At 34.5% G+C, this 27,848-nt stretch overlaps 6 protein-coding genes across 12 annotated transcripts; 1 reads left to right on the plus strand and 5 right to left on the minus strand.

The window, feature by feature from the left end:
• Positions 1 to 299: 299 nt before the first annotated feature.
• Positions 300 to 3,411, minus strand: LOC116133158 (caffeic acid 3-O-methyltransferase-like). Its single transcript, XM_031418831.1, has 4 exons — positions 3,246 to 3,411; positions 1,690 to 1,824; positions 1,364 to 1,428; positions 300 to 593 (listed from the first exon to the last, which is right to left on the minus strand). The coding sequence occupies exons 1-4, from the start codon at positions 3,409 to 3,411 to the stop codon at positions 300 to 302; spliced, it is 660 nt and encodes a 219-aa protein (XP_031274691.1).
• Positions 3,412 to 5,483: 2,072 nt separating this feature from the next.
• On the minus strand, positions 5,484 to 6,885 carry LOC116133159 (protein DMR6-LIKE OXYGENASE 2-like). Its single transcript, XM_031418832.1, has 4 exons — positions 6,766 to 6,885; positions 6,315 to 6,562; positions 5,906 to 6,227; positions 5,484 to 5,751 (listed from the first exon to the last, which is right to left on the minus strand). Exons 1-4 carry the CDS (start codon positions 6,883 to 6,885, stop codon positions 5,488 to 5,490), a joined length of 954 nt encoding a protein of 317 aa, XP_031274692.1. The 3' UTR covers positions 5,484 to 5,487.
• A 2,659-nt stretch (positions 6,886 to 9,544) lies between these two features.
• Positions 9,545 to 10,384, minus strand: LOC116133185 (mitochondrial import inner membrane translocase subunit Tim13). Its single transcript, XM_031418865.1, has 2 exons — positions 10,224 to 10,384; positions 9,545 to 9,911 (listed from the first exon to the last, which is right to left on the minus strand). Exons 1-2 carry the CDS (start codon positions 10,332 to 10,334, stop codon positions 9,762 to 9,764), a joined length of 261 nt encoding a protein of 86 aa, XP_031274725.1. The 5' UTR covers positions 10,335 to 10,384; the 3' UTR covers positions 9,545 to 9,761.
• A 2,461-nt stretch (positions 10,385 to 12,845) lies between these two features.
• LOC116133197 (B3 domain-containing protein Os03g0120900-like) lies at positions 12,846 to 15,223 on the plus strand. Its single transcript, XM_031418883.1, has one exon. The coding sequence runs from the start codon at positions 13,219 to 13,221 to the stop codon at positions 14,527 to 14,529; it is 1,311 nt and encodes a 436-aa protein (XP_031274743.1). The 5' UTR covers positions 12,846 to 13,218; the 3' UTR covers positions 14,530 to 15,223.
• Positions 15,224 to 20,642: 5,419 nt separating this feature from the next.
• On the minus strand, positions 20,643 to 24,895 carry LOC116133174. Of its 7 annotated transcripts, none has more exons than XM_031418844.1 (6): positions 24,310 to 24,895; positions 23,256 to 23,321; positions 21,997 to 23,153; positions 21,379 to 21,531; positions 21,126 to 21,208; positions 20,643 to 20,867 (listed from the first exon to the last, which is right to left on the minus strand). In XM_031418844.1, exons 1-5 carry the CDS (start codon positions 24,626 to 24,628, stop codon positions 21,179 to 21,181), a joined length of 1,725 nt encoding a protein of 574 aa, XP_031274704.1. In that variant the 5' UTR covers positions 24,629 to 24,895; the 3' UTR covers positions 20,643 to 20,867; positions 21,126 to 21,178. The 7 variants fall into 7 exon arrangements, with proteins under 7 accessions (XP_031274704.1, XP_031274702.1, XP_031274701.1 ...); XM_031418842.1 differs by having other exon boundaries at positions 20,643 to 21,007; XM_031418841.1 differs by having other exon boundaries at positions 21,126 to 21,280.
• A 535-nt stretch (positions 24,896 to 25,430) lies between these two features.
• On the minus strand, positions 25,431 to 27,222 carry LOC116133184 (heavy metal-associated isoprenylated plant protein 30-like). The gene is made up of 3 exons (XM_031418864.1): positions 26,876 to 27,222; positions 25,965 to 26,040; positions 25,431 to 25,884 (listed from the first exon to the last, which is right to left on the minus strand). Exons 1-3 carry the CDS (start codon positions 26,996 to 26,998, stop codon positions 25,562 to 25,564), a joined length of 522 nt encoding a protein of 173 aa, XP_031274724.1. The 5' UTR covers positions 26,999 to 27,222; the 3' UTR covers positions 25,431 to 25,561.
• Between the last annotated feature and the right edge of the window lie 626 nt (positions 27,223 to 27,848).

Consider the following 27,848-nt stretch of genomic DNA (forward strand, 5'->3'; position numbering starts at 1 on the left):
TTTAACTTTTCAAATTCTTTTACACCAGTTAAATGATCACATCAACTATGGATTTGGCTGATTTATATTCCTTTAGCATACATATAGGTGGTGTTGACTGTTGAGGGATAATTTCTTATGCGTTATATCAATTACTCTCTTCAATCTTCCTTTTTCTGTTATCGCTTTGATCATTTGCCAGTTAGATTCGTTAAATAGGTTTGAATGGGCTCAAATTCAATGCCCTGTTAAAATCAGTAAAATTATGCTTCTGATACATGAACATAAGACAAGCCATAATGACAGTAGAGGAAACTACTTCATATAGATTTATAGAACTCTATAACTGAGAAATTAAATGCAGAACATGGCACTTGAATATGAGAATACCATGCGTCTTCTCCCAAACTTTGAAATTCTTTTCTTGTCCTATCCTTTCCCCTCGAATTCATGTTCATCATGAGCATATCTAACTGAAATAAGCTTTTTGCAGCAAGAATAGTTTCAGGGGCCTCTGGTATTACTAAATCAACTTTCCCATGGGCTGGTAATGCTTCATGGCAATTTTTTAGTATCTTCACGCAGTGCTTATCGTCCCAACTGTGTAGCATCCACTGTTTCATACAAATTCTGTATTGATTAGCTCTAAATTGAATTGAATAAAATGTTAGGATCCCACATTGAAAGGGAAAAGGGTGGACACGTGGGTTATAAAGGTTTGGGCACCCTTCCTTGACAAACTGGTTTTCTAAGGAGAGTTTTACCCAAGCCCATGAAAGACTCATGACCCAACCCAAAGTGTTGAGTTATTGGAATGAGTTCCTATCAATTGGTATCAGAGCATGATCCTGCACACGTATGGCAGGCTGACCTTGGGCCTGGGTTGCTACCCCAAGGAAAGGAGATCCGCGAAGTCACTCAAAAGGTAAAGAGGCCCATGTAGCAGGGCCTAGTGGGCCCCCCGAGGGGTCGAGAAGGAGAGTTGTTGACAGGCTTCTAGGCAAGGTAAGACCCAAAGGGAGGGCAATAAAGGCCGATGAGGGCGAGCGCTCTATGGAAGGAAGACCAACCAAGGAGTTGGGTCTCGAAGCGTGGGAGAATGTTAAGATCTCACATTGAAAGGGAAAAGTGTGGGCATGTGAGTTATAAAGACTTGGACACCCTCCTTTGGCAAGTCGGTTTTCCAAAGAGAGTTTTACATAAGCCCATGAAAGACCCATGACCTAGTCCAAATTGTTAAGTTATTGGAGTGTCTTCCTATCAATAAAACAAACTATAAATTGAAATGAATACTTGGATTCCTACGACTTCAAAAGTATCAACCAAGTCATTAACAGAAATCATTTAAATTGTTCTAAAATAATCAAGTCTGATATCTGCAAACCTTTACGAAAATGGCTTCTCCTTTTGGAATGTCTACGAAGATATCCCCTGCAACATGCTCCATACCTGCAACAACATTTGTTCAAATATCAAATATGTAAAACTGGTAACCTTTTTGGAACGTTTCAGTATCATAATCAAACATGTAAAATAAGTCAAAAAAGTAAAAAATTTCTTTATACAAATTGAAAAATCAAATCGAATTTTCTACGGGTAGTTAGCAGTAAAGTAGATCAAAACTTTCGGCTCATTATAGTCAAAGAAGATAAAGTGCAGTTGATAAGTCTACGTACTATGAGATCAGAAACAAAACCTAAAAGTTCATACCAGGATAGGAAGTGGACTTTTCAATAATTGAAGGCAGATCGTAGTTGACACACTTAATTGTAGGATATTTGAATATGATCATCTTAAGGATAGAACCACCGCCACCAGGGGCGGACCCAGCCCCTTGGGCCAACCCTCACATTTTTTTCTTTTTTTTTAAATTGTTTATATAGCCCACCAAAAAATTCTATTAATATATATATTCAGGCCTACCTTCAAATTTAAATATATATATATATATATCCAGATTCATAAAAAACTTACTATTAATATATATATTACAGGCTTATATCATATTAAAAATTAAAACTCTCTCCACTCTTTTTTACGCCCACCTATTTTTTATGATTTTATCCTTAAAATTTTTTACTCTCTTATTCTCTCTTTCACTTTTTCTATGTTATTCGTTCTTAAAACTTTTGAAAACTGAATGGTTAAAGCTTTCACTAATCAAAGTGCCACAATTAGCTTCGTTTTCTGTTTTATCAATTTTAGCTATGTGTATTGCTCATTTCATTTTAGTTTATGTTAGAACAAAATCATACTTATTTTTTGAAGGTTTTTTATTCTAATTTAATGGAAAAAAAAATGTATGGATCTTGTGAGTTTGTTTTATGTTTTGTGTTTAAGAATGTTCTTGCTTTCCCAAATTAAACTTTAACTATATTTTACTGAATGTTATTCTTCACCTTTCACCCATTACTTTCCAATATTTCAAACGTTACTGTTTGATTGCTCAAAATTATTAAAGAAGTTTGAGTTATTATTTATGTTTATACTAAGAAAATTTTCCTTTTTTTTTATTAATTCATATTAAAAGTCAAGGCAACGTTGACTTAATTTAAGTTTTGATTGACTTTAGCTTAGGCTAAGCCTGATCAAAGTCATGAAAATTTATATTATAATCTTTGAAAGCCAAAAATTAAATAAATAATGATAATAAAAAGGAGAAATAAGAAATTTGTGTAAAACATTTTGGATAGATTGTGATTGTTGTAAACTCTTTTAATTATATTGGATTTAAGTAGATCGTTAGATTCTCATGGTCTTTTGCTCTCTTTAATTAAAGAGGTTTTTCCACATAAAAGTTTTCTTATGTTTCCTCATAAATTGGATATTATTTTCAACATAATATGCTCAAGGTTTTGCTTCTCATAGATTTATTCAAGTAGTAAAGGATCGTGTTATTCCATTATTTTCTTTCAGATTATTGATATTGTATTATTTTCTTTTAAGTCCGCCACTGACCCCCACCAACCACATCAACCAGAGATTTTAAACCATCAAAACCTTTATATAACATACTCAACAGCACTCATCCCATAGGCCTTGTTAAATGGAAGTTCCCTTTCAACGACTGCTTCTTTTAGATGATGCCACATATCTAACATCACTTTGTACTGAACCATAGACACAACCATCATGATCACTAGTAAGAGAGCATGTTAAAATAGAGTGGCTAGCAAGAAGGCGGAGAATTCGATCGAGAATTTAAGGGGCTTGTGGTTTGTTTTGAGTAACAAGTTGGGCTGCAATTTATGACGAGGAAAGCTGACCTCCGGGACCAGCTTTGTCTATGATATCAAGCACACCAAGTTCAATTGTTGCTTTTAACACCATAGGCAAGACTGATGCGCTCACTAGTTGGATAGCGTACTGTCCATGAATATGATCGTCCTCTTCATTTGTGGACGTTTTCATCTGGTTTTCCTCGGAGTTCATCTTGTGTTTTTGGTAGTTGAAAACAGAGTTTTAGGGAGGATAATTTAAGATCTTTAATCTCAGCGCAAACAGTACAAGTTAATTATTATAGGTGGACATTTGTTTACAAGTATTATTACACTCATAATCTTTTCTCACAAACTTTTTCTCATAATCTTAATGTTACAGTTTGTCATCGATCGGTTCACAAAATGAGTCTCATTTTCTTATATAAGTCTTATCTGTCCATATACGAATTGTCACATCAAAATTATAAGAAAGTTTACGACAAGATTTTGTACACATATCATTTTCCTTTTATATTCACAACCGTGTGAAGTTTTTTATCATGACTTTTTGTCTTCTTCCCTTTTTGTCCTCAAATTATTAAGAATTTCGATGCATTCTAAGAGCATTTCTAATAATACTCTTTATTTAAAGATCATCTTTTATATAAATAAAAAACATCATTTATATAAATAAAAAGCATCTTTTAATTTATATATATATATATATACATCGAGAGAAGTCTTTGATCATGATTTTTTGTCTTTTTCCCTTTTTCTCCTCAAATTATTAAGAATTTTGATGCATTTTAAGAGCATCTCTATTGGTGCTCTTTATTTAAAGAGTATGTTTTATATAAATAAATAGCATCTTTATTGATTTATATATATAATCTTTAACGATACTCTTTATTTAAAGAGCATATTTTATATAAATAAAAAGCATCTTCATTATTTTTTATGATGCTATTTATTTATATGAAAGATGCTCTTTAAAATAAAGATTACTATTAGAGATGCTCTTTAAAATAAAGAGCACAATTAGAGATGCGTTTATAATGCATCGAAATTCTTAATAATTTGAGGAGAAAAAGGGAAGAAGACAAAAAGTCATGATCAAGGCTTGTAATTTAAATAAAGAGCATCTTTCATATAAATAAAGAGCATCTTCATTTATTTTTAAATATAAAGAACAAAATTTTTATTCAAATCCAATAGACTCTTTAAATTTTAAGAGAAATAATATGTTTTTTCAAAAAAAAAAAACTTAATAGGAGAGATAAATAATAAACAAAATGCATAGAAACTTGTAATTTATTATTTAAAATTAGGATAGAGAGTGAAATTTGACTCTTTAAATATGGAGAGTCAAACTCACTATTTAATTTATATTTAAATAATAAAGAGTCTGTTGAACTCTTGTTTCTATGGATAAACTCTTTATAATAAAGAGTTTGGGTCATATAAAGAGTCATTTGAAGATGTGAACATCTCCAATAGTGTTCTTTATTTTAAAGAGCATATTTTATATAAATAAAGAGCATCTTCATTATTTTTTAAATATAAAGAACAAAATTTTTATTCAAATTCAATACACTTTTGAAATTTAATAAAAATGCTCTTTATTTTCAAGAAAGAGAGTTAATAGAAGAATAAATAAATAAAATATATAAAAACTTATAATTTATAAATTAAAATTATGATAGAAAGTAAAATTTAACTTTTTAGATATGAAATATAAACTCATTTTTTAATATTTAAATAATTAAATTTTTTTTATTTATAGATAAACTCTTTATAATAAATAACATTTTAAAAATAGTCGGACTAAGACATCAGCTTCCTGCCGTGTCCAAGTTTGACATTTCTCTTTTGCTAGGCTGCCGACCTGTTACGCGCTTTGGAGTTTGGCCTTTTCAAAATTTCTATAAAAGACAACACATATCTTAAGACACAGGATAAGTAGTTTTACCTCAATAGTCAATACCATAACTGGTGTTACTAGCACCACATAAAAATAATTCCTGACACTAATTTAAATTAAAATTACATAACATTAAACTTGAGTACAGATGAAATATAATCAATAATTTTAATGGTGATGGAATTATTCTTTCACAACAATCATTAGGTGGTCTAACGATCAATTATGATTCTTAAATGTATTATTCAAGAGATTTTGTATTTGATCCACCTAAGTTACTAATAAAAGTGATCACTGAAAGTATATATCTAACTATCTATTTGGCCTCAATAATTAATTGAGGTGTGAAATTTTCTCTCCACAACTACCTAGTGTATCTGTGGTTAATTAAAAGGATGAAGCAGTAGTAGAGGTTTTGAACATGTCCAAGCAACATTCAGTTTCAAGTCCCCTCTTCCAGAATTTCTCATAGTATTCAGCATATGTAAAGTCTGTATAGGCAGCCGGGTGGTTATGGTCGATTAACTCCTTGGCGGGACCTATTAAAGCATCTGGCGATGGACAATAAAAGGTTGGAATGGATATGCGCTCCTTGTCAGAGTTCACCACAGCTCGATGAAGCACACTCTGGTACCGATCATTGCTGAGTACCTGATACAAATTGACCCACCACGAAATTATTACGATCTTTAAATTCAATATATGCTCCAGGGCGCACATGGACGAGCTAGGTAGAAAATTAATTAACAGAGAATAAATTATACACAAGGAGCACGTTCTTTTATTATATATACAATTAATTTACCTGCATTTGATCACCAATGTTGATAATAAAAGTGTTGGGGATAGGATTGACAGCAACCCATTTGTCATTCCTGAGAACCTGAAGGCCAGGCACATCATCTTGAAGAAGAATAGTGATTAAATTAGGATCAGTATGTCCAGGAAGTCCATAAGTTAGCTCTGGTTGTGGACAGGGGGGATAATAGTTCAAAGCCATGTGTTGGGCATGTTTGCCTAATGATTTGTCTATATAATCTCTTTGAAGGCCTAAACTCTCTGATATGGCCTCAAGTAGTCTCAATACTAGCCCCCTAATACTTGTGCAATACTCGGCCACGTCTTCCCTGTTAACACACAAATTTATTAATGATACATGATTCGCCACTATAAAGTTAAGTGTGTATTTATATATATATGTATGTATACAAGACCTGAAGGATGGAGGATTAGTAGGCCATTCATGGACGTAATTTTCAAGAGGATAACAATGAAGTCTCAAGAAATCTCTCCAGTTGGCCACCTTTTCGGTCTTAACATTGAAACTAGTGGAGAGCCTAGTGGTTTTGGAAGGGTCATCAGAGTAACTCTTCAACCTCTCACTCTCTGGTAATTTGAAAAATCTTCTTGCAATGTTCAACATGATATTGATCATTTCCTCTGAAACTCCATGGTTATTCACCTACAGGGACAGGTGAATGTATAGATTAAGATGTAGTTATAGCAAGTAATAATGAAGTTGAAGATTATTGCAAATAATAAAGTATATAACTGAAAGAAGCAATCGTGTTGGCATGCTAAACCAATCTGTTGGATGATTTCAGAGTGGCGAGGACCGTAAAGACCATCAAGATCGATAAGAGGAATAGAAGAAGCATCTGATACCTCAACTTGCGTGAGATTTGGACGGTCATTGATGGGTCTGATATAGTTAGAGGGAACGTTTTGAACAGTGGATGCAAGGTCGGAGAGTAGGAGCTTGGTGGAAGCGGTAGCTGTAGCCATATGAAATAATATATTATTATGAAATATAAAGGGAAGGAACTGTAAAAGTGATGGATGGTATGGGGTTTGATAGTCTCCTATTTATAGGAAACAATATTGCTAAATGAGAGAGGAGAGAGGATAAGATAAAGGAGGAGTTGCCGACTGAACCGCTGGAAGATATCATATTAATGTCACGAGTGACCGACTGAGCAGTGAGAATTGACAAATTTATTGGGTTGAGTGTGTGCGGTGTGCCACTGCTGCATTTATCAAATTTATAATTTTTTTCTGCGAAACTGTGAATAGACGTAAATGAGTTAAAAATTTGGTGCTTATTTGAAGTGTTCCACAGGGATGGGTAGGGTAAGGTAAGGGTCAAGAGTCAGAAATTAAATAATTGAGAATAAGTATTATAATCGACTGATCGTGTCATCAATACAGCATCTGCAAGTAACGTCAGATCATATTGATCAATCGGCTAAAAAATGGTAATAGTAGGAGGAATGGTAGTTCAAAATGTGTGAAACAGAACGCTTTGTGTTTTGTTTCTGCAAGACTCGGGGCTTGTGCGGTAATATAAATCTAAACTTGGTATGAATCTGTCAGTTCAACCACTCTTGACTCTTCAACAGGCTATTGTATGCGACTCAGCTCATGCAGCTCGTGGTAATTAGTTTAATAAACAAAGGTTGAGGAATCATCCCGCAATATATATATATATATATATAGGTTGAATTTAGCTGTAATAAACTAAAAATGAAAGAGTTGTTAATATAAATACGATACGGACCTTCAGATGAGACACAAAGTAGACCAATGAAATGAATATTACGTATGTAAGATGACATTAGCTGCTACTACGTCATTTATTCGGTGACGATGATGATTTGATTATAATTTATCCAAATTTATAAAATGAATTGCCACTGACGGAAGGCACTGACCTGACCTAACCCCACCTCCTTCGTCACCAGCACCTCATACTTATTTGTGAAATTTTTTTTTATTTTTTATTTTTAAAACAGATTACATATTCTGGCCCCTGGGACGAAATCCGGCACTATCAGTATTCGCTTGGCATCTTTTCGCACTTCTACTGCACATTTTGATGCGCAGCCAAAAATCAGATTTCCCTTTTAAAAAAAGATCAACTTCGATTTAATAACTTAACATGTGTTCTTATAGTGTTAAATGCATGTGAAATTATGGCATAAGTAGCACCCTTCTCATGTGCAAAAATTCAGCCAGATGCTCATCAACAGCACAGATTGTTTACATGATATGGGCAATCTAGAATATCTACTGTAAAATTATGGAATTCAGATACACCGTCCCAATCTTCAGAATCATTCGTTTCAATTTGTGATAGGGTAATTGTGGTCCAGCTGGCACCCAACCACAATTGACAAAGAATAGTGTCTCTGCATGTCGGCACCAGCTTCCAGATGCAGAAGAAATTCAGCATGTTTTTGTAATTTAACTTGTGGGCGCGAAGGCACATCTGCCGACCATGAAATTGATTGTGGAGTATAAATTCTCCACGAAAACCAACTTTTAAAGTTGAGGGTAATGAATTTCGATCACAATATCAGTTGTTGGAAATTATCCCATTACACTAACTAGCAAACCAGATAATTTGGCAATTTGGTGGATTTCCACATGTGTAGAGTGTGGGGTCACAAATTAAACTATTTAGATATCTGTAATCATTTTTTATCTGGAAATAATTAGGTTTGTTACCTACAAAATTACTTATACCCCTTGTTTAACTATAATTTAAATTCTATGTGAAACAGGTCCCAATTTAAGAATTTACCCATACTTGTAAAATTCAAACAGAACAATGCTCTCCAGACTATGATCTATTAGCATAAATAGAGCACGCAGATATCATGGGTCGACCCCATGGTTCAACCCTGACCTCGGCCCTCCTAGATGGGCTTCGTGACCAAAGGTTATAGAAAACAAGAATCTTGGTCCTCCACAAGGCCTTCCAAAGCACTTTAAAACATTTTCCTATGCCTCTCAATCTCAAATGTTCATAACCTATGAACCTCTGACTTTAGATGACCAGTATATGTTTGGAAGTATTATCACCAGAATTTTAGATAGCATACCTCAAGCTACTGATATTTTTCAAGTCAATGACACTGGTTAACTGCAAGACAAGTTAATTACTTTCAGGAATGACTCCTAAATTCAGCATTTAGACTGGCCTTATTCAGCTTAAACAAGGATAACGGGGATGATTTAGAGTTGGAGGGCTATTCAAACATGAGAGAAGGTAAACTGCAAAGTATTGCTGGTAAGAAGCAGCCGGGCCATATACTTTGAGTGCATTGTACAATAAGAGCAAAGCCTGTTGCTACACAAGCTGGCCCATACTAGTAAGATGGAAGCTATTGGAAAAGAGAGGACACCTAAGAAGAACAGATCAGCAAGCATGTTGCGGACATTAGCAGGGCACATATTTGTTCAAAGAAAAGTCTAATTATTCTAAACCAGGTTGTGTAATGCTTACAGACTAAAATCACCTTAACATAGTAGAAGACTATCTGTCAGTTGTACGAAGCAAAGAAAGATTAAGAAAAGGTAATGCAAGGAAACACTGATTGGTTTTGTATATCAATTACCTGAGGTCATTATTGTCTGCGCCACAAAACAATACACATCCAAGTATCAATAATTATAGCATTAACATTTGAAATGCTCAAATGCACAAAGTTTGCATGATTAAAGATCAAGTACATATATAAAGACTGAACGAGAAGAAAATATTAGTCCCCATACTGGATGGAATTTTCAAAAAACAGACAATTTCTACTCTCTAATTTGCAATTTCTCCAAGATTTTTCAATAAACATTCTTCAAGAAAATATTGTTCATCAAAAATACTAGCGTGACGAATTAAGCAGAGCTCTGCCAATGATACCTGTAGCCTCAATGTAGCGATCCACACACCTAGAAACGCAACTACTCTCACTACCACTCATGCTTGATCCTGGTTTAGTGATGCACTTCTCAAAGCACTTGCCTGTTACAGTCTGTGTAATACATGAAATGCCATCAATAACTAAGCAAAGGGAGATAAATATGCATTTGTTCCAAACAAGAGATGAATGGGTAACAGATAAAGTTTCTTCTTATATTTGGGCTTAGTTTGCAGTGCCTTCCCCATAACCGTAACCTAATCATTAGCATTATGATTAAATAAAAAATAGGCCGTAAATAGGATTGCTTTACTACATTAATAAGGTTAAAACCACAACTCTAAAATAACAGATCGATAAATTTCTATGAAAACAGATTGGCGCCATAGCAAAATCTCAAAATGAATTAAGAGAGAGAATGAAAACCTCAAGGAACTCTTGGGCGTAAGCCTGAGCAAGCTGAGTTTTGAACTTGTCCATGAAATCGTCGGTGGAGAACGGAGACGACGATCCAGTCGGTGATGAAAACGAATCCATTCTCTTGCGCGTCCTTGAAAACCCCTAGAGAAGAAAAGAGAACAGTGTAGCACTTGTAAACCCTAAATTAAACTACTCCGTCTCTCGCAAGGGATTGGGTTTGGTCCAACATATGGGCTGCAAATTTGAGTAAGGCCGGCCCAACTTATATTGTTTGAATCAATCGAGAGGACAAAATTATTTTTTTATCTAATGTTGGGCGCACTGCCCTAGCTTGTGGGCAACGTTAAGCCCAGTAAGCCAATAAGAGCCATGGAAGATGGTGACACCGTGACAGACAGTGGAGAGGAGATAGAAATAAAAGAAGATAAGCCGCCAACAGCCAACTGGAGGGTAAAGTAAATGGTCCAGTTTTATGATGAGTTTAATTTGGAAGCTGAATCTGAACCAGTGTGGTCCTCCTCCTCTCTTCTAGTACCAGCTTTACCTCTACTTGTCTAATTTAAACGACCGACCTATATATTAACTATTAATTAAAATTGTTATTGCGATAAGTTAAATAAATTACTTAGGGAAAAAGGGGACCATCAATAACTCCAATGGGTGAGACATCACAGTGATATATTTTGATAATTAATTTTGTAGGATTTTGAGTGGCTGCCGGTAGTTGCCATAATCTTATTTGCTACTTCATAAAAAAAAAAAAAAAAAAGCTGCCATCCGTTTTACCTTTTCTCGGCCTTTAAATTTGATCGACCCACTCCTCCACTTCATCTAACAAGTTGTAAGAGAAAGAGAGAGNTTAACTATTAATTAAAATTGTTATTGCGATAAGTTAAATAAATTACTTAGGGAAAAAGGGGACCATCAATAACTCCAATGGGTGAGACATCACAGTGATGTATTTTGATAATTAATTTTGTAGGATTTTGAGTGGCTGCCGGTAGTTGCCATAATCTTATTTGCTACTTCATAAAAAAAAAAAAAAAAAAGCTGCCATCCGTTTTACCTTTTCTCGGCCTTTAAATTTGATCGACCCACTCCTCCACTTCATCTAACAAGTTGTAAGAGAAAGAGAAGGCCAGGCACCGCCCACCCAGGGCTTTGAAAAATTATTTTATAATACATTACTAACATAGTATTACAAGTAACATCCATCATATCCACCAGATACACCACGTGAAAAATATAATTAAACAAAATATTGCTGACTATATTACATATTCTATCATGAAGTTTTGATTGCAACTTGATATAACACATTAATTAATTAATAATCTTAATTAATAAAATGCAACATGAACATTAATTAATTAATTAAATTAATTAAACATATAGAAGACTTTATAGGCAGCTAGATAAGATCCAAAGATGGGCAATTTGCACAAGGAGTAGCCACCAAATTTGACTTGGAGAATCACTTTTAAAACAAAGGTAAGAGGTTTATTTAACTCATAATCTTGTATATACCAATAATTAAATTAAAACAAATGGGATATGATAATATCGCGTCTTTGGGACGCTGGTTCAGTTCCAACTTGCAATTCTTGGATTAGAAATAAGGATGAGTACTGAAGACCCCTCCCTCCCGTTTATGGGAAGTCAAAAGAATCATACTTATACAAAATTAATAATTAGTTAATCATATTAAGTGAGTGTTGATTAGTTCTATGCGTTCTAACGTCACTCTAATCACAGCAGGTGACGGAAGCTGCCTTTCGGATTAATTTAAGGAGAACAGGTTTCGCACGAGACAGACAAGCTAGCATTACTAGATTCAAATTCAAATTTATTTTTATTTTTTAATTAAACTCTGTTTGTCTCTATGTATTTTATTATAATGAAATCTGTGCCACATTACTATTAAAAAAATCTATACACTTTCGTAGCTGATAATGGTTTCAGGGTAGATTCATACTGACACTTAATTAATTATTAACGTATTAATTAAAATTTGAAATGTGATTAGAAGAGTTAATTAATATTGGAAGTCATGCATATAGATATAGGAATAGGAGAAGAAGCAAAGGTGGAGGATGGTGATGGGATGGGATCAAAGTGTCACATGCAGTCAAGAAGACATCACAAATATATTCATAATTTAATTATTGACTGATTTTATGTTTAATTAGAATTGAGATGAGAAGACCCGTGTGGAAACAGTGATAGATGTCCGTACTACCAAATGAATGAAATGAAACCCTAATTACTCCAGTTAGATTCCAAAGTATATTTCTCAACATTAAATTATAAATAGAAAACAGCTGTGTTATCACAGAAATAATAATATATATGTTGTGACTTGTGAGTGTATAACACCAGATAGGGTGATGATAATGACAAGCTCAATCACATGAACCCAACCAGATAAATACATGGGGTCCCTACGTACAATCCCTCTTAATTATTTTTCAAATTAAAAAAAAAAAAAAAAAACGAAAATCAAACTTATTCAGCCTAACTACAGAACCTTCCAGGGAGGCACCCTGTAAGAATATCACACCCTATATAATTTCCCCACTTTTATTATTATTGATTTTTCAAGGTCAACAAGAAGAGGAACTGCCTTGCTTGCAATTCTTCTCTCTCCCTCTCTCTTGTCTTGAGCTGAAACGTCCATGGGGGGCATCTTCTTTTCTTAGTCTTAGTTTCGTGTTTGAGACTGAAGACAGTCAGATTAGAAAAACTTCCACAACCCTCATTTTCCTCTGACCTTCCTTTTCTTATTCTCCAATTTCTTCAACCCTAGCTTTACTAAGAAACAAACAACTTCTGAGTAGTGGTTACTTATTCTTGTTTGTTTGTTTTCATTTTCTTCATCTACGCACACCATTATTATTCCCTTTGATTTTTCCCTTTCCTTATCTTTATATCCTCTTGGACTCGACTCATTCTAGATCCATTCACCTGCAGACGCTATAACTATATTTCTCCCAATTAAATCATGGATTTTGGGTCAAACAAAGAAGGTTTTGTTGAAGAAGATCAGATTCAGATGGTTAAAGCTGCTAAACTTCATTCCTCATACTCTTCTTCTTCCTCTCCATCATCTTCATCTTCTCACCATCACTACAAGACCCAGCTGCTTCCTCTTAGCAACAACAACAGCAGATGGGAACCTCACCACCAAATGGGTCCTTGGTTGGGCCCATCTGATCAAGAAGATCATAACAACTCAAGGTCTACTGAAGAAGCTGTATCTACAAAGCTTGATCTCATGGAAACATCCCAAACAAACGTGGATGAAGACGTCAGAAATAGTGCAAGTGTTAGCATCGAGAAGGAACACATGTTCGATAAAGTTGTCACTCCAAGTGATGTGGGTAAGCTAAATCGTTTAGTCATCCCAAAACAACACGCCGAAAAGTATTTCCCCTTAGATTCTTCCACAAATGAAAAGGGTCTACTCTTGAATTTCGAGGATCGAAATGGAAAACCATGGAGATTTCGCTACTCTTACTGGAACAGCAGCCAAAGCTACGTCATGACAAAAGGTTGGAGCCGTTTTGTCAAGGATAAAAAACTAGATGCAGGAGATATAGTGTCGTTTCAACGCGGGGTTGGTGAGTTGGGTAAAGACCATCTTTATATCGACTGGAGGCGAAGACCAGATGCAGCTAATCCACCGCCTACGTTTCCTCTTCAAAACCACCATCACTTGTCATTCCACCGCTCCATTCCTTGGAGTCCTTTACTAATGAGACCTCCAATCCCGGGAATGCCCAGGGACCACTCGCACTTGTCACAAATCAATAATTACTACAATCGGAATTCCTACTATAATGGTGGTTATGGTAGTGGTACTGTTGCAAACCCTTCTTCAATGGGGTCAATTCTCTACTTGAGACCACAACCAGCTCATATAAACCCACAAGTCCAAATGGGAATGGTGGAGTGGCAACAACAACAACAGCTGCAACAGCTGCAACAACTACATCAACATCAACAACAGCATCCAATGGTGTTTGATTCGGTGCCGGTGGTCCAAGGGAAGGCGGCAGCCAAGAGGTTGAGACTGTTCGGCGTAAACATGGAGTGTCCCTTGACGGAGTCAGATGAGTGTGACATATTGTCTTCAACAACAATGACAATTCAGCAGCCTTCCCAGATTTCTTCATCATCACAATCTCCTCTCCAATTAAGGCTTTACAATGGCACCCCAATTCAAACAGCACCTAGCTTGCCAGCAGCTCCCGTCGACTTTCTCAACAAAGGGAAGGCTTCCATGTCTTTTGATTCAACATCATCAATCTAACACAGTATCTCTCGAAGATGAAGAAAAAGGGAATGGCTAAGACACGTAATAGCTTTCTTTTCATACTGTTCAGTTTATATTTGATGAAATCTCTTCATGCTCACCAAACACCCAGCAGACGATGGTGGTGTATCAATATCTATCTATACTTAACAATTTAATAACGAGAATGATCAAGGGTGGTGGAACAAGCTGATGATTTGGGCTTCGCCAAGAAACTGGATAGAGATGAAAGAAGTACCGTCTTCGTCGATTAACTCGTGTAAATTTAGATAATACATGATTAATATTATATATTTATATATTATATATAAATAGATGGATAGATAGAAATGAATAGGGATGAGATATAGATTTGATTTGATTTTTTATCAAGGGCGAGAGAGAGATGAGATGTGATGTGATGTTTACCTTTTCTAGGCCTGGTTTCAGCAATGTGTATCCATCCGACTGAATTAGTTTCATTGGAAGATCTTTTATTCTCTTTGGCTCACAATTACTAACTCTAGACGCTGTTATCCTGTAATAACATTAACAAACTTTCCTGGCTCAGTAACTGCGCACACCGCTAGCTACCTGATGTTATTAAAGTTTTTAGCTCTCTTTTGTCTTTACCTTGCTAGGTTGTTGTTCTTGTCGCTGATTCGTTGGGCACACCTCAGGTTTTGCAGACAATTTGCCAGAGCTTTAAAAGGTAGAATTAACTAAATTTTGTTCAACTCTTTTTGTTTAACTTTGATTCTTGCTCCCCTTCTTCAACTCCATAAATACCTTTATTTAATATATATATATATATCTTCTCCTTTGTTTCTTTATATGTTGCCTTCATGCATTCTCTACAATAATCAACCTGTTCTTGATCATCTGTATTCACTGCACACATAATATCATGAAGTGCTGTTTCGCTGGAATCATATATGGTTGTGTTTCTCCTTTCTCAGTGCTAGCTAGTCAGTAGATTTCTATAATCATGTAAAAGAGTAAATGTAATGCTACTGCTATTTAGCTGGAATTGCTAATCACTTTCTAAACAAATCACCACTTTAAACTGTTGGCTTTCCTTAAGGATCAATTTTTTGCATTCCCTACATCCTTGCAAAGAGTACAAATCATCCAAAATTTTCAAGTTTCGTACCAGTGTGACAATAACTGTGTCCTGTAGAAGTTTGTCATTTTCTATTGTTGATCATCATACCAATTCCTACACTATTTCAGTATCTTGTTTTTTTATACAATGCACCGATTTTCTTACACATAGCCATAATGTTTAGGCAACAGCAAGATTTTATTATATGTTTGTTCTTTGATTACGTCATGCATTTTTTAGGGATAATTGTTCAATTATAACATAAACAGATCGGGAATGCATCTGTATGTATATTCTATATACTAATAATAGAATATATAATTTAAAATTAAAAATTTAAATTTAATATATAATATATATCTCAAAATAAATGATCCCTATAGACTTAGCCAGTTTCGTTCGTGTACATATATCTGCTTAAATCTCTACTTCTTTCCGGTAATGTGAATTAGGGTATCTTGGATATTAAAAATTCTCTTTAGCGGTAAATATTCTATATATATGTATGTGATCATACCTTTGCTTCCTTGAATATACGTATTGTACTGCCTTCCCATTTTTCAAATGGAAGTTACTAGTTCAGCTATTTTTTATATCCCATATATATATGTATGTATAAATCCTCCTACTGTGTTAAGGTGATATCAATGACTGCAAAAGAATTGGAATAGGAAAGTTAATTTCCATTAACCAATAATTAGTAGAACTTAATTTCTTCTTCTTTTTTCCTTTCCTTTCCTTTCCTTAATTTTTTTTTTTTTCTTTTATCGAATTATATTAGGTTTCTTGTGACGTATACACTGGTTATTGGTGTTTTGGAGTTATAATCATCATGCAATAGCACAATTAGTCAATTAGATGCAATTTTTAAAAGCATCAGACAGTGTCAAATGACAGAAGCTTTAGAGAAGTTAAAAAGAGAAAGAAAGCAGTATTTTCATGTTGTGACCATTGGATTGTTCTAGTGCATTAGAATTATGTTTTGTTTGATATTATTATACAGGATATTTTTATATGCTAATTAGCTTGTCTGCATAGCATAGTGGTGCATTAATGATCAAAATCACTTGATCATCTAACGTTTACATAATGTAGTACTAATCTCTCTTTATTAGAAAACTAAAATGCTGTATAGATATAGTCCTGGGGTGTACATAATCAAATATTATGTTGGTTATGTGTTGTAATGTGATCAGCTTATTTCCATACAGTAGCTTTTGCATATCTCCATTTCTCTCTAATAATAATTGAATCTGTTGAGAGTTGTGGATCTTTAGAAATTAGTTATATTAATTGGTTTCCACTGTCCAATTCCAGTACAAGAATGTACTTACTGCAGAGTTATTGCTGAAACTTTAAATACACATTTATATTTATGTAAAATACTGTCATTATACGCAGTCTGGCTGCAACCTATGGGTAGACATGTACGGTTTCTGCTCTTATATATATGAACTCCACATGAGTTTTCAGATTATTGGAATGGTATGTCTTGTTTGATTTAAAGCAAGAAGGGCCCTAATTACAGGGCTTGTTAGCAATATAGGTTGCGATTACCGAAACCTTTTCATTGATGGAGCAGCAGCAGCAGCAGAATTAGTTGAGCGTGGGTGACTACTAACATTTTTTTGTCGTTCCAATATGTGATGTTATGGGTTTATAAACTAAATTGCTTCTTCCCTTCTGTGGATGTGATTCATGATCTTGTGTTGGAAAAGGTGTCCAATCAGAGTTTGTGTTTAATGGGCAGATTTAACCGGGTTTGACCAACGATATTAATTAAGTAAATCAAGCTCTTTCAATGCTAATCCTCATGGGATGCATGTAGCTACGAGAGGAGATCTTCTATATATATACATATGTCAAGCTCGATTTTTAGCGGCGTTGTATTCTTTTCAGATCAAGCTGTGGATGGGGTGGATCAAATGATTGATAATATTATTCATATATACTTAAAAAAAATCACCATAATGGCATAAATACCAAGTCATTGTATATGAGTAATTAATGCAGCGATCAACTTAATTACATACTAATTATGCATGTGGAGGAGTTGGGCAAAAAACACGATCTCAAATTATATAGAAAATGGAAGAAGAAGACATATAAAAAGGGCGGTAATAGTAATGTATACAGTAGGGATATTTTCATCTGAGTTGAACAGAATAGAAATGCATGGAATAGCAAAAGAAAAGTATAGCTTGGGCCCCGCCACGTCGTTTTGTAATTGTGAGGCTATGAGCATCTAGACTAGTGTGATACGTAATGTTAAAAAATAAAGGCAGAAAGACACATCGCTTTCAGCGTTGTTTATGAGCGTAATTAGTATTCGGGAAACAGCCCAGACAGCCTTAACGATATCTACTTTCTCACTTTATATATATATATTGATATTATTTTCACATGCCCAGTACTTCTTTACTTGCTTTTAATAATCCTACCATGTGAAGTCTGCTATTACAAAACCAGAATATTTGATAAGGACCTCCTACAAAACCAAACCCTAATCAACACCACATTTGCATAACCAACTACAACTAGAATTAGAACTAGATAGTTAGAATGGAATGGAATGGAGATTGAGATTGAGAATGAGAATGAGAATGAGAATGTGCAGTGGCAGTGGCAGTGGCAGTGGAGTCCCCACTCTAGAAAGAGAAAGTGTATTTAAATGTAATATAGGGTTAACATATAGAGAAGGGAAGGGAATAGGGTGTGTATAATGAATGTGGACAATCAATAAAAGAGAGAAGTAGTAAAGTTATTGTTTTAATTGAAGAGGACAGTGGCGTGCATTTTAATCCCCCAATTCTTTTCTTTCTTTCTTTCCTATGGACCACGACACCTACGTTTATATATATATATATTCATTTTATTTCGCTTTTAATGCATCACATTCCCGTGAATGTCATGGAGGATTGCTTTTGGTCTTTCTATGTATTCAGTATTTGTGGTATTAGAGGCAGACTCTATAGGCTTTTTCACGCTCAAAACTAAAGAGACCTGTCACTCTCAGAGTCTCTGTCTTCATTTCCATATTCAACCACTCAACATTCCTTGTTTCTAAAAGTTAATATGGACAACTGATACACATTGCATATACCCTTCTCGATCTTCTCTTTTTTTATAATTTTATAATGCTGCTGTGTCATGTCATGATGCAGCAAAAATGAAGAAGAAGGAGAAGAAGAAGAAGAAGAAGAAGAAAATAAATAAGGCTGACACACCCATTTGATAATATTGTTATTATTGACGCAACAGAGGATTAACAATGACAGTGCTAAGAGTGGGACGGCAGTCGATCCCAAAAAACAACGGCAATTATAGTGAAATATTGATAGTTACAACTCATGCTTATAGTCATTGGATGGGATGGGATAAGATCCATCTACATCCTCTTTAACTTAACAGCCGTAATCTTATAAAAGATACTTCTTCCTTTTTTAATTTCTTCAATTTTTAAATCTACATATTTCATCTGCAAACAGCAAACCAAGAGACAAAACTAAGTGGGGCTGCCTGCAAAAAATTTCTGACGACCCACCTGGAAATTTGCTGATGGGATGAGGACGGGATGGGGCTCATTTACATGATATATACATATTTGTCGTATTATTAGATGTTATGTTTTTTGTAACCCTAAGCTGGCTCTCCCTCATTCAATGCCGGATACCCAGATTGTCGCTAAACCTTACCCTGTACTCCAATCAATGCCCAATACCAATCTTTCCTCTTTCAGTTCATCTTCCCTTTTGTTTTGTCTTCATTCTATTTCTTTTCTGCTATCTATTATATTAACTCATGCATGTGATCTTGGAATGGGACCATAGCACCACGCTTAGAAATTGATTACTCCTAAACTAAGATTTAATTGTAAGTTTGGCACCTTCTCTAAATGACAAAACATGTTCCTGCTTTAATTTACAATTAACTTACTTTATAATAATATTTAATGTACAGGAGTAGATGCCAAATTTGCAACAACTTAAAGGTCCCCACTTGTTATGAATGGTCACTTCTTTTTTTTTTTAAATAATTTTTTGGGATGAACAGTTACATGGGTTGTCCTTGTACTTCCAACTAGCTATTCATAACCTAAGTATGTAATGTTTCATACAGTACCATCCATAGTTAATGAGATATTAATGAGCTTGTTTTGTCTTTCTGTTGTCTCTCTCTCTCTCTTATCATTCAATTTCTTTCTTTTTAAAACTACATTATTCAATTACCCTCCACTTCCCTAACCCCTATTCATTACCATTTCCAATTTATAGATTCGTATATAGCTTCTCAGAAGTGCTATTGCAACTTCAATCTATGTTCACAAGGAGATAAACACAAAGAGAAGAGAAAAAGAGACAATTAAACAAAGATTTTAGAGACCGAGAGATCCATCCTAGAAGCAACAAGAAAGTAATATATTGGTGAGGAAAGTGAAATTCATAGACACTGATAGTTTTGTTTTGTAGTGTTTAAGAAGATTTGTATTTCTCTCCTATTTGACAATCTGGTTTTTGTCTCAATTTATGTTAAAAAAACTCAGGTTATAGCCCAGCCTTCTGGGGGTGAAGTTTTTTAGAGTCATGATCTCTGGGCCAACATAAGCCCCAGTCTATTCTATTCTTATGACCCAGTTGTTAACTGAACCTGAAAACGATTTAAGGAGCCCACATCAGACTATAATTAGCTCTAGCCCTGACCCAAACTTCCCATAATTGAGTTGTTGTCCCTAGCTAACCTGTGGTGATATTTATTTCAAGAGTAATTCTACACTTTCAAAGTGAAATCTCTTATGTGCATAAGATGAAATTTAGAGATTTCACTTAGCAAGTGTAATATTACTCTTATTTCAATGTTACACACCCTTGTAGCAGCTTAAAAGATATCTCATATCCATTGCCATTGGATCATGATTCACTTTCATACCTCCCTCAATAATGTTAGATCTAACAAAGTACAAAGTTGTCTTGATGACAAGAGAGGCGAGAGATAATTTTTAAACATAATTGTTACAAGTTTTAATAACTTGATATAATGTTTAAGTACATATTGTGAAGATGCTTTACCAACAAATGATGTTTCTCTTACTTACAATGACCTATACATTCTCCGGTGCTACAATGTTTTCTTCACGTTTATGCAACTTCAGTCTCCGAATCTTAATCAGCTGGTTGGGGATTGAAGGATAGGAACCTTTCAGCTTATGGCTTCCCCCATATCTTGTATCTACCGTCCACCGAGAAATTGTTTCCTTAATAACACGGATCAAACCCTTAATAAGAGCCTCAAAAAACTTTTGCCGAACCAGTAAAAACTAGTAATGAGTAGCCTTAAGTTTACAACTATACATGCTACTTGCACAGCAGCCTTCGCTTCCAAACATTAACCATTCTATGCTCATGATAAAAAAAAAAAAAAAACCCAAAAAACAAAAATTACTGTATAACCAACAGACCAGAGTATTAAGTTGGTCCAAAAAGATTGGAATAAGATATGAAATTAATCTTACCTTCTGACTGATTTGCGTCATTCCAGCTCAGTTTGCAAGATCTAAAAAACATTTCATATACGTAATGCAGCTTCAGATTCAACCTGTGAATTTCCATGCAACAAAGGTTGAGAGCACATTCCTTCTATAATCTGATGATTTTGTTTCCTGATTATCTGCATCTTGCATCCTGATTGTTAAAACTGGTTATCTTTTTTAGCTAATAATATCAAATTAGAAGATAATATGATCATCAAAAGGCAGCCGAAAGTACCTCAGTGTATGCATCACCATTCTTAATGCCTTCACCATTTATTGGATAAGAAGAAGGACCGGCAACTTTCTTGTCAAATCTAGTGGACCAACTTTTTTGCCTTTCCCAATCATGTGGAACAGTCATAGTCTTCAACCTTGTTAACTTGAATTCCTAGTTCGAATGACAGCACGGACATTATTCAATTGGAACATAAAGGCAATAATTCAATTCAAACATTTCACCATTGATATCATAACACAGTGGTTAAGACATGAATGGACTTGGTAGGGGACTTCGTTCACTAGTCGCTAATAGCCATAAACAATTTCACTTAACACAATGCTGATAAAAAATCAGCACAGGCTTTGGACAGCAAATGAAGGCATATAAACCAAGATTATTTGCTTTTAGAGAAAAAAAAAAAAAAAAAGGATAATACCTCAAAAAATTAATAAATAACCAATTCAAAACATGACAATACAATTGTAAATTAGAGGATGCAATTTCCATAACTTCAATGTTGCACTCCCATTAATTGGCAAAAATCATTTACCATTCCAAAGATTTTAAATGAATAGTTACCGTTACTTATTGCAAATCAGATCAACAGCAGTCAAAATTCATACAATGCCATACCTTGTTGCAATCAGATAACTTCATAGGACTGTGTAAAGTGCAGTGATGACCTGATTCAGGTATTGAAATCCTTTGTCCAACCTTGTTTGTCATACAGATATTAAGATTATTGATTATCTGCTGGATCATATCATGCTCATGCTCATTTATTGAATCTAAATCATTTGAATAATTCCACAAAAGCAACTTTGATAGATCATGCATTGTACTAATCACTGATTGAACATCTAATTTTGGAGATGTAGACTTTGATGCACCTTGAAGTTTCCCATCAACAACTGAGGGAACACCATCTCTAGAACAAGATAAAATCCGGAAATTCCCTGTCACAGCGGAAGTCACACAAGATGAACCATTACACACAGTGTCTTTGATATTTTTCATAGGACCAGTAACATCTGCCCCTATCACGCCCTGACCACTGGAAGTAAGGTAATCTTCCAAGAGAAATGGTTGATCACCAAGTAAAGAATTGGGCACAGAAAGATTATTTGACTTTTTGGGTAGGGAATATATCTTTCCTCCATCATGAATGTTATTAGAACATTGAGTTCCTATAACATTGCTCATTTCTGAAGAATAAGCTCCTGCTTTCACAGAATCAATAAATCTTTGTTCTTTGGTTGAGAAAGAAAAACCCGCACATAGATCCATCATGAAAGACAAGTGGTCATTTCCATTAGAATCACTCTCATGGAAATTTGCAAGTTGTTTAGCACTTTCAGGAAAAAAATGAGGTGCCAGAGGATTCAAGGTTTTACGTGCTTCTATTTCAATTCTAGGAAGTTGTGAACCCACAGGCTTAGTAACTTCAAAAGGAGATTGATAAGCACCGGTTCCTATCCAACAAGGTGAATCCACATCAGAGTCAGAGTCATTCTGGTCTAACACTACAGAAGAATTTTGGACAGGGACACCCGATTTAGTACCATCAGTTTCCAAGGAAAAAACATCAGGACAGTCAAGAGAAGTGATTGACAACTTTCTTGTTGCCATGACCAAGGAATCTATAGCTTCATTATTGGCATGTTCACCATTCTTTTTTTCCTTCCCTTTACCTATGGGAACATTTTCATGGCAAACAATCTTATCATTGGCATTCAGAAGAATGTGTGGCTCGATCATGACAGCAGCATCACCACAAGAATCCACAGTTCCTGAAAATCCACAAGAATAAATCTCATTGCTGATGACAGCATCATGACAACAAGAATCCACAATTCCTGACAAAACAGGTTTAAGGAAAAAATTATTGGCACCTGATGGTCTCATAACTCGAGCTTGAGGAGACTTATATTCTGATGGCTGAGGATGTGTGCATTCATCTGCATAAGGATACAGAACTGGTAAGTTTCCCTTTTAGAGCAATATTTGAATTACATTGCCTCCAAGCCATCTATGTTGTAGCTAGGCATGATAGCAGACTTGAGGAACAAAAAACTTACATAAACATCCAAAATTAATTGCATACTCCATCAATTATCAGTACAACAAGAAGACATAAAGTGACAAAGTTAACAAAATCTACAAGCTATTCATAAGCAGATACAAACTAGAATAAAACCGTAGAGAAAAGTGCGATTTCATTTATAAATTCATCAGCAGACTTGACTGAAGTAATATGGTGAGCCAAAAAGAAAAATTGATACCATACCGTAAAAAAGAACTGAAACTAGCCTAGCAAGAAGCAAGAAACTAAATACAACTTGGTAAAGTATCCATGACAAAGATGTATACACTATAGCAGGTTAGAAATTGGGGGAAAGGAACGGATATGAATATCAAATATATGACCTCCAACGCTTTACCTGGAATTAGAGCTCAAAATTTATACATGGTAGTCATGCATAAATTTGTGAAGCAGCATTTTAAAATTACCCATTTTCACATTCATTACAGAATTAACAAACAGTCTGGAGAATTAAACAACTCTTTTACAGGGGAGAGCAAAAATGTTATTGAATTTTAATAACAACAGATTAACCCTGTCGAGTCCTCAAAATTTAAGGGAAAATTTACCATCTGGAGTGGGGTCATTGCTGAAAAGGCTGATGACAAAAACTTTGGTTTCAGTAGTTGAACCTATAAATCTCAAAATTCATAATAACTCTAAACAGCAACAAATTTGGCGATGGCTCCACTCCTTCCATTCATAATTACATATGTTAGGAATATGATATTTGAAAAAAAATCCCATAAATGTCATATTTGTTTATAACAACATAAGTTGAGTTTTGAGCAGGATATAAAACAAAGATGAATAACATTCAAATTAAAAAAATTATAGTTGTAAAGAAAAGAGGTATAGGATACCTTGTTTGGGAAAGCTATTGGAAGACAACGAAGAGGTATGGTCCCCAATAACAGTTTGATGGGCAGCCTTAGCGAAAGACGAAGACATAGCATCAGAATCGGAATGAATTAGAAAAGGGTCCGATTGATCATAGCACCCACCATAATCATAAAGTTGTTTCAAATTGCAGAGGTCAAGTGAAAATGAGTTAAAGGATTGTTGACCATCATATTCATGGGCCTGGTTATTGAAGTTGAAGGGCTTAGCCAAAGGTGACAAACGGGACGATGATTCTGTCTGTCTAATGCTCTTGTTAATTTTACCGTTAGTATCACTCATTATTCTCCAACTGCAAAACCCAAACTCAACTCAAGCCTTGGAATTTAAACAGTTTGAGATTGAGGAAGAGACCTGACCTGACATGAATAACCCAGATTACTTTGAGGGACGACTTTAGTGTTTGATTGTACTGTTGGGCTTTGTATTTATTTTCTAATTTTTTTGATCTTCCAATTTTCATCAAAATTATCAGTAATTCGTTTATCATTTAGAGACAAGTAGAAGGTATGTGGAAATGCTATAGCAGTTGCCAAGAAAATGTAGGGTTTTTTCTTGGACGTTAAGAAAAAAATAGAAAAAGTATAGGAGTTCATTCATTGGTTGTTTTTTTATTAGATTAAGTAGAATCTATATATATATATATATATATATGATGTGAACAAGAATAGTGGAAATCGATATGCGTTGGAAGGGGTGATGGTGGGGGCGGAGAGGGTGAGAAAGTAAACAAGGGAATCCTTGTGGAATAAGACAGTGGATATATATATATATATATAAAACAGAGAATGAGAACAATTTTAATTAATTTCTGTAATGTATTCCTTTCATAAACTGCGTGATTCCACAAGACCCATTTCCAAAGCTAATTAATTTTGTTTTACTTATATTAACGGGTTAATTCAACCCAAAGAAGAATTTCTTCATTACAGAATTAGGAAGTGAATATGTGCTCCATTCCCAGAATAATAATAATAATAATAATAGCTTTTCATCTTAATTTACTGCTGCATGCTTTTGTGTCCAATATCAATTATCAATCAAACCAACCAATTACAAAATGTAAAATTTAGGATGTTGGAGAATGATTAAGTACTGTTTATTAGATAATTACATACATATATATATAAGTATAATTTAATACAGTAGATATTATGTTACAAGTACAACAGTAGTTGACATAGAAGTAGTAGATGTGTAATTGAAGAAGAGTTATTACATGAGACAACAAGCATTAACATTATCATCGTTGAACATGTTGCTGACCTTGTCGTCTCCCCGATGGGTGGCTGGAAGTGTCCCATGTCTGTCACCAACGTTGTAACCATGTCTATAGTAATTGTAACTCTCCTTAAATTCATGAGTTGTGTCTTTCCAGTAATTATTAGAAGAAGTGAAATACAAAGGTACATCTGGATATGGCCAAAACTCAGCCCTTTTTCCAGCCCTCCTTACAGCCTTCAACACCTTGTTCCGGTCAACGTATCCCACCACCGTCACCTTTTCTAACTCTAGGTCCACCTCAACAGAATCAACCCCTGTAATAATATATTGTTAATTAATTTCAATTAATATTGATTTTCATGCGCAATTAAATTAAACAAATATAATTAATTACCTTTAAGCTTGTAAACGGCGTTTTTGACAACTCTCTCGCATCCGGTGCAGCACATCCTAACTTTGAGCTCCACAGTCTGTGAAGCATATATTATGCAACACGTGGCTATAATATTAAAATATAAATATATCGATGGCATGTACGCAGTTTAATCTTATTCCTTTGTTCCCTTCTCTTAGTCAAAAAGTAACTTTATGCTTTAGGCCATGCGTTTATAGGAAACTAAAGGGATTAAGAAAAGCCATGTTATTAGTTATGGATTCTCTAAGGCCAGGAACCTTCACTTTTATATGTATGCATTGATCCTTCCATTAAATAAAACATGATAAAAGTTTTGATTAATTAAGATACCTAAATAATGGAAGTTCATTAATTTTGGTTGAAATATACATGGTAGAGTAGCCTTAGGTTTATAACAGAGAATAGCTTTTGAACATATATATATATATATAGATATATGATATATAGACTATATAAACCTGGTGTACAAGTGAAAAACATGCATGATATATATGAAATATCCTGTTCTTTAGTTCTTCTCTCTGTATATATATATATATATATATAGAGAGAGAGAGAGAGAGAGAGAGCCATGGATGTGGCTACTAAAATATATACGTATTACACATGCAGATGCTTCAATTAACAGAAGAAACCGATGAAACGAAATAAAACATGAGTGACGCCATAGCTAGCTACGTGAAAATTAATAAGAGGGTGTTGATAAGAAAGAAGTAACTATTGCGTGCTCCTTGGTGATGTTTTAATTTGGTGTTATGCATGCTTCTCTTTATGTGGAAATCAATAAGTTGAAGAGAGATTTAGAGGAGGAGCGAGTCTCTTATCATAAGTTTGGTTTGTTAATTAATTTGAAAAATGAAAAACAAAAGGATCAAGGGAGCGAATTGAACCTGCAAAGAAAGTGGTCGACCCTTAGTCATGTTGACGCTTTTGATGTTGTCTTGATAGCCAAAGAAACAGTAAGCGATTGAAGATATGACAGAACGGAATGCGGTTGATAGTAAGGTAGCCATAGGGAGTTGAATATGTATTTATATATATAGATAAGTAAGAAGATAAAACTGGAAACAAAGGAACTCCAGCCCTTAGAAGATATTCCTCTCGATCAATCTACCTCTTTTTGTGTTTGGATTTGGCATCGCTTCCCTTCAGCTGTAATCTCTTGGGTAATATATTCCAAAGCAGCATGTCTCTCTAATTATATATACTATTCCTTCCTATGCCTGCCGGTTGTGCTACTTAAATTAAAGAAAAATATATTAAACATAAACCCTTTAAACAAGGGAAGGGAATGGTATCTCTAAAAATGGATGACACTGATGCTTCATACGTAGGTTAGGATAGCATGAGCATATGGGAATATCAGGTTTTCCTTCTGGGATGGGCTTAATTAACCAAAAGGCGAACATTATGAACATAATACATATATTCTATGAAATCTTCTTTTCAAAGTATTCGTATCACTACTCACTCAACATCCACTATTTCTATCTACACACCCTTCCATTTTAAAGTTTTTATTCCAACACATTGCTATTAGTCAGGACTTGGTTTTTTCAACAACCCTTCATCTCAAAACAGAACCTTTGCCTTGTTGTACACTGCTTTATTACCATTTATTTTTATTAAAAAAATATCAGTGTTTCATTACTTAAGCTGTAAGAATAAGTGTACTGTTATTGATTATCCAACCATTCAATATATTATCAGCACCATATTGGTATTATTATTCCACCACTCTTGTCTCTTTACACGATGCACATCATGTTGGTTTTATATATTTATGTACATATATTGGTCTGAAAAGGGGGCTAGCAAAGAAATTATTCAAGTATATATACTACCATAAGATGCTAATTAACT

The sequence above is a fragment of the Pistacia vera genome, unplaced genomic scaffold, assembly GCF_008641045.1.
Source record: "Pistacia vera cultivar Batoury unplaced genomic scaffold, PisVer_v2 Contig266, whole genome shotgun sequence".
Classification (NCBI taxonomy): domain Eukaryota; kingdom Viridiplantae; phylum Streptophyta; class Magnoliopsida; order Sapindales; family Anacardiaceae; genus Pistacia; species Pistacia vera.

Excerpts from the sequence above, each read along its gene's own strand:
- LOC116133158 (XM_031418831.1), bottom strand. The coding sequence starts at position 3,411 with ATGAACTCCGAGGAAAACCAGATGAAAACGTCCACAAATGAAGAGGAC. Across the intron at positions 1,429-1,689 it reads AAAGTCCACTTCCTATCCTG|GTATGGAGCATGTTGCAGGG; the intron begins GTATGAACTTTT and ends ATGTTGTTGCAG. Across the intron at positions 594-1,363 it reads GAGAAGCCATTTTCGTAAAG|TGGATGCTACACAGTTGGGA; the intron begins GTTTGCAGATAT and ends TGTATGAAACAG.
- LOC116133159 (XM_031418832.1), bottom strand. The coding sequence starts at position 6,885 with ATGGCTACAGCTACCGCTTCCACCAAGCTCCTACTCTCCGACCTTGCA. Across the intron at positions 6,228-6,314 it reads ACTAATCCTCCATCCTTCAG|GGAAGACGTGGCCGAGTATT; the intron begins GTCTTGTATACA and ends GTGTGTTAACAG. Across the intron at positions 5,752-5,905 it reads ACATTGGTGATCAAATGCAG|GTACTCAGCAATGATCGGTA; the intron begins GTAAATTAATTG and ends AATTTGTATCAG.
- LOC116133185 (XM_031418865.1), bottom strand. The coding sequence starts at position 10,334 with ATGGATTCGTTTTCATCACCGACTGGATCGTCGTCTCCGTTCTCCACC. Across the intron at positions 9,912-10,223 it reads ACGCCCAAGAGTTCCTTGAG|ACTGTAACAGGCAAGTGCTT; the intron begins GTTTTCATTCTC and ends TGTATTACACAG.
- LOC116133197 (XM_031418883.1), top strand. The coding sequence starts at position 13,219 with ATGGATTTTGGGTCAAACAAAGAAGGTTTTGTTGAAGAAGATCAGATT.
- LOC116133174 (XM_031418841.1), bottom strand. The coding sequence starts at position 24,628 with ATGAGTGATACTAACGGTAAAATTAACAAGAGCATTAGACAGACAGAA. Across the intron at positions 23,322-24,309 it reads CAATAGCTTTCCCAAACAAG|ATGAATGCACACATCCTCAG; the intron begins GTATCCTATACC and ends ATCCTTATGCAG. Across the intron at positions 23,154-23,255 it reads TCGAGTTATGAGACCATCAG|GAACTGTGGATTCTTGTGGT; the intron begins GTGCCAATAATT and ends GTGGATTTTCAG.
- LOC116133184 (XM_031418864.1), bottom strand. The coding sequence starts at position 26,998 with ATGGCTACCTTACTATCAACCGCATTCCGTTCTGTCATATCTTCAATC. Across the intron at positions 26,041-26,875 it reads GTCGACCACTTTCTTTGCAG|ACTGTGGAGCTCAAAGTTAG; the intron begins GTTCAATTCGCT and ends TATGCTTCACAG. Across the intron at positions 25,885-25,964 it reads CGCCGTTTACAAGCTTAAAG|GGGTTGATTCTGTTGAGGTG; the intron begins GTAATTAATTAT and ends ATATTATTACAG.